The 6,032-nt window shown below is 41.7% G+C and overlaps 1 protein-coding gene across 1 annotated transcript in view; it reads left to right on the top strand.

The window, feature by feature from the left end:
- LOC106806643 overlaps window positions 1-6,032 on the top strand; it is a gene marked incomplete in the record, with an annotated part of 30,270 nt that overhangs the window by 6,849 nt on the left and 17,389 nt on the right. The window contains 2 exon segments of the mRNA XM_014808644.1: window positions 1,627-1,756; window positions 3,135-3,346. Of these exon segments, the coding sequence (XP_014664130.1) occupies window positions 1,627-1,756; window positions 3,135-3,346 (342 nt within the window).

Raw genomic sequence — 6,032 nt, forward strand, 5'->3', positions numbered from 1 at the left:
CTTTGAGTGAGTGAGTGTGAGTGAGTGAGAGCACTCACTCACTCACTCACTCTCTTACTCACTTATTCAGCGCGCGCACACGTGTGTATGTGTGTGTGTGGTGGGTGTGTGTGTGTGTGTGTGTGTGTGTGTGTGTGTGTGTGTGTGTGTGTGTGTGTGTGTGTGTGTGTGTGTGTGTGTGTGTGTTCGTGCGTGCGTGCGTGCGTGCGTGCGTGCGTGCGTGCGTTCGTGCGTTCGTTCTTGCGTGCGTGCGTGCGTGCGTGCGTGCATGCGTTCGTATGTGTGTAGGGCATATATAGCATTTATATACGTCGGAATTTTACCGTACGTCGAGCTGGTAGTATAACAGTTAACATGACTGTCAACCAAGCTGCTACCTGCTGTAGCCTCGTCTATTGAGGTTGTAACCCAGCATGAATGGTTGTTAGTAGTCGAGGCACATATCTAGAAAAAAAATAGTATTCTACAGTTGAACTGCCGGTTTTCGTTGGCCCCCTGACTGGTTGGTGTATCACGGTAAGCATTCAGTGAATGAGTAGTGATACTCATGCTTGATGCACGTACGTGATGATGTACAGCATATCCATAATGTCATCTATGGATGATGAAGTCATGCATCACTATCAGAGGGGAATAATGACATTTGTCCTTATTCATCCCTGATCACTATATGTATGAGTATGGCATAGATTCTGTAAGAGAGGTTACGCGTTTAATTTTCGTGAACTAACGAGACTACCATTGGCATTACCATGTAACTGTATATTATAATAAATAAATATATATTATATATATATATATATTTATTTATTTATTTATTATAATATATATATATATTATTATATGGTATAATATTATTTTATATCACGCTGCGTGTGATATGTCGGGGGCGATGGCCGCGCGACTGCGAAAATTAGGTCTGTCTATACATGGCGCTAAGAGAAGACCCTGATCTGCTCGTCATGTTTGCATAATGATAGTATATATAATATATATATATACATTGTGTATGTATCATTCACAGGCGGACGTGATCGAGATAATAGCTTATAAGTAACATGGTGGAGGGGTTGTTAATAGCTTTTTAGCGAGAAAATAAATACGATTATACATTATTAATTTATTAATTTACACATATTTATATATATTTGTGTGTGTGAGGGGGTAGGTAGTGTAGCAATGGAACAGCAGAAATTTTGCATGAAAATAATATGAGTCTAAGCGCGTACGTATCTATGCCGGATGCGTGTGGCGAATGCGCCGCGGCTGCTACCCATGCATACATTCAGCCGGTGACTGACCCACGTTAATTACATGCACCATACATGGCCGCGAGCTTGCTGTCCTCGTCAGAAGCTGGGGCGATATACGCCAAAAGATATTTTGTTCCGACGTTTTGCTCTATTTAATTCGCTGATTATTAAGTCAAGAGACGGAAGTAATGAAAATACGACAGTAAAATATTTCCTGCTAATTACAATGGTATTTTACTGGTCGCGATTTATACTTTCGCCCAAAATATATAAATAAATAAATAAATATATATATATATATATATACATATATATTCGTATATATTCCTACATGCATATTATAGTTTCTGTATTGTTGGATATGTTTTTACAGACCTGCATGATAATATCGGCATAGAATGCTGGGGATTTCCTAGCGATATCCAGGATACATACTGGCGAGGTATCATCTTCACTAATGCGGTATTCCATGAGTTACTGTACGATGATGACACTTTATTCAGGTAAGAGGAGCAGTCACGAGAGTGCTTGTTAATAATTTTTGATTTTATCCTGATAACAGCTGTTTTACTGTAATTAAGCTAGGTTTAAGCGGTATTGCTAATGTTGTACAATTATTGTTCCTACCTGTTGGGCTAAATCACAGAACTTCCATCTAGCCAATTTCTGTTCTGAAATCGCGTCTAGAGCAGCGTCATATAAAGTAAATGAAGTCAAAAGTCATGCAGTGTTGTAATGTATAAGAGTTTTCAATGCGCGCTAAATACTTTCGAGAGTATGCCAATCTTTTATTTTCACTAAACAGGCATGCCTTATCTCCAAACTATTTCTTTAGAAAGATGGGTTTGTTATTCCGTTGAGCTAGGTTCCAGGCGCATTCCTTTTCACAATGGCAGGATAAGAGATTATGAGACAGATGGCCGAATGTACTTGTACTTGCCCTGTTACACGAATATGTTTTCGCGAATAATGGTTAAACTCAGGCAATAACTATAGCGTTGAGAATGTCACATTGGGTTCCAATTAAATTTGTTCGTGGTTTCATAAAATGTGGAAACAACAAGTACACACACGCACGCTTGCGCAAGGGCAGGCGCACAGGCACTTGAACCGTTTAAGTAAAATATAATGCTAACTAAATACGAAATCTATTTACTACCAAATTCTTAATGTTTCTATACTCTCTTTCACCTATTATTGCCGACAGTTTCCTGTAAATTCCGTCCAAATCCTACGTCCAACCATACGCTGCCGGCGCCATTGCTTTCGCGGCGCGACTGTTGCACTCTTACACTAATATATATAGTTTATTATACTATATATATTAAACTATTAATTATACAATTACACTATATTTATTACACTATATATATTAGTGTAAGCGTGCAACAGTCGCTGTGCACACACGCACGCTTGCGCAAGGGCAGGCGCACGTGCACATAAACACGTGCACTCGCTATACGCACACTCCTGCACACAGCCACGCGCATGCTCGCGAACGCGGGCGCGTGAAGTAGAGTTTTACAGCTGTAATCCGCGATGATCGTCATCATATTCAGCTATAACAAGCTGGATTCGCAATATAGCAAATTAGTTCATGTCGTTTCTCATCGTCCGTTAATCAACTCGCACATGTGTTATATTTACTGTTTAGACGTGTCACCAAGATTATGTTTGTATTTACTAATACCTTAACTACAAGCCAAAACAGTTTCAATGAGCCAGCTAGATCACATGCACTTTCTGTTATGCTACATGCAAACATGTCTATGTTGTTGACAAATTACAGTGATCTTGTGATTCGTTATCTTAAAATTTTATCGCGAAAAGAAATGTATTAGTAGTTAAATCCAAATGTCAATCAATGTTTGCTATTTCCAGGTACAACGAGAGCTTATCGTTGTTGATGTACACTGATATTCTCTATGCTGGAGTTGGTCCCTCGGGTAATGGGACAGCTGCAGTTCAAGTCAGTGGCTACCCACCAATTTTGGAGAATGTGACGGTGCAATATTCTGCATTTAATGGCTTAAACTATAGCCTGGTCGATGGACGCGCTCTTGTGAAAGATTGTCACATATTAAATAACAGAGGTATGATATTTAATCATAATATTTAAAACCGTAAGAATACGCGTTTACGTTTATTGTGCCTTTATTAGGCCATAGACGCAAGTCTATGATTTGACTGAGTTGACTATGATTTTAGGCATGTGAATTTCGTATACGCCTAAAGTACGCTGCATTTTTCGGTTTATACAATTGTATATATTTATTTATATTATGTATATAATACATATAATATATAATAATTGTAATATATAATATATAGAATATTATGTATATATATATATATATGCAATTATTTTATACAATTGTAGGCACAAAATGTTGTGGCGAACTTTTATATCTCCTGTCGTTAATCGTAGCAACACATATGCCAGTCAAAAATTATGATTAAATCTTAAAAACTTTCTACACAACTAACTAAATCTTGCACAGATCGAACTACATAAAGTTACAGTATACATTTGTACAGTATATATGCAGTACACTATACAGCATACAATTACACAGCGATGTGTAAAACGCTATATGAATGTTTACTATTATATTCTGCTACACTATAAGCATGGTAATTTTTTTAAATTCTACATAAATTGTAGATTTATCCTGTGCATGCTCGACTGATTTCCAGCCGGCTGGAATGCAGCAGATCAGAGCAGCGATGCATTACATAAAGGGTCGGTCGTACACGATACGCGCGCGTGTGTAATATCGTGTAAACCCACGAACTATAGTTCTAGGGCTCGGTGAATTAGCTTCATAGAAGATCCACTACGATACGTACAAGTTAACAGCACGCTTGCACTAGGACTGCAAATCTATTGTGTATAGTCCTTCATTAGCAGGAATATATGTGGGAGGACTTGAAGAAGTGAAGGATATAGTTTATTATTTTATGGATCCGCGATATTATATAGAATACTATGCAACACAAGAATTATTCTCGTAAGAGCGTACTCCCTCCGAATTCATCCTTATAATCAGCAGTGAATAAAAACAAATTTGCGTTTATTCACTACCGATATAACCTATATATAGGCCCTGCATATATATACAACGAAAACTTTATATTAAAACTCCAACGCCTAGCTAGCCTCTGGCTAGTCTCATTCAAGTGAAACTACTGAACTCGGGTTTAAGCCTGGCCCACAGTGACATCCGGTGATTATATTCATCAGTTTATCATCATTATACGCACCCGCTCATGGTTGACCAAGCTGATCACGCAACCCAAACGAATGTGCGCGTGCGTACAGGTTGCAGATATATGGTATGAATTCATGCCTCTAATTTTCAGTATTATTTTTCAATTGTATTCCCCTTTACACGAGTCACACATACAGACCTACTCAAATTACTAATATCGTTACGCCTGGAAACCAACGTTTATTCTGTTCGAAAAAAAGAAGAAATATTAACAGTGAAACAAACTGTATTAGTAGTAAAATTAAGTGTAAAGTGTAAGTGTAAAAGTAGAATTATTGGTGTGGTTCAGTACTGATATCGTTGTTGGTGCACTGTGCAGTTAATTCTCTAATTATTATATATGAGGAGTTTATGGGTTAATTACTCATATAAATATCAAAGCTGCCTGGCTTGCCTTAAAGCGCCACAAAGTCGACAAAAATGGTATTTTGGACGTAATATAGTTACCTTGTATGACATTCCGGATTGAAATATGTGTAAAATTGGCTGTTTGTATCACATTGAAAACAGCTAACGCGAGTTCATTCACGTACACGCACGTATACACGCACGTACACGCGGGTACACGCACGTACACGCGGGTACACGCACGTACACGCGGGTACACGCACGTGCACGCATATACACGCGGGTACACGCACGTGCAAGCGGGTACACGCACGTACACGCGGGTACACGCACGTGCACGCGGATACACGCACGTACACGCGGGTACACGCACGTACACGCGGGTGCACGCACGTACACGCGGGTACACGGAGATGCACGCACGTACACGCAGGTACACGCACGTCCACGCGGGTACACGCAGGTACACGCACGTACACGCACGTACACGCACGTGCACGCGGGTACACGCACGTACACGCGGGTACACGCAGGTATACGCACGTACACGCGGACACACGCACGTACACGCACGTACACGCGGGTACACGCACGTGCACGCACGTGCACGCGGGTACACGCACGTACACGCGGGTACACGCACGTACACGCAGATACACGCACGTACACGCAGATACACGCACGTACACTCGGGTACACGCACGTGCACGCGGGTACACGGAGATACAAAGACGTACACGCACGTACACGCGGGAACACGCACGTACACGCAGGTACACGCACGTACACGCAGATACACGCACGTACACTCGGGTACACGCACGTGCACGCGGGTACACGGAGATACAAAGACGTACACGCACGTACACGCGGGCACACGCACGTACACGCAGGTACACGCACGTACACGCAGATACACGCACGTACACTCGGGTACACGCACGTGCACGCGGGTACACGGAGATACCAAGACGTACACGCACGTACACGCGGGAACACGCACGTACACCCGGGTACACGGAGATACACGCACGTACACGCACGTACACGCGGGTACACGCACGTGCACGCACGTGCACGCGGGTACACGCACGTACACGCGGGTACACGCACGTACACGCAGATACACGCACGTACACGCAGATACACGCACGTACAC

This window comes from Priapulus caudatus, unplaced genomic scaffold, assembly GCF_000485595.1.
Source record: "Priapulus caudatus unplaced genomic scaffold, Priapulus_caudatus-5.0.1 Scaffold171, whole genome shotgun sequence".
NCBI lineage: Eukaryota > Metazoa > Priapulida > Priapulimorpha > Priapulimorphida > Priapulidae > Priapulus > Priapulus caudatus.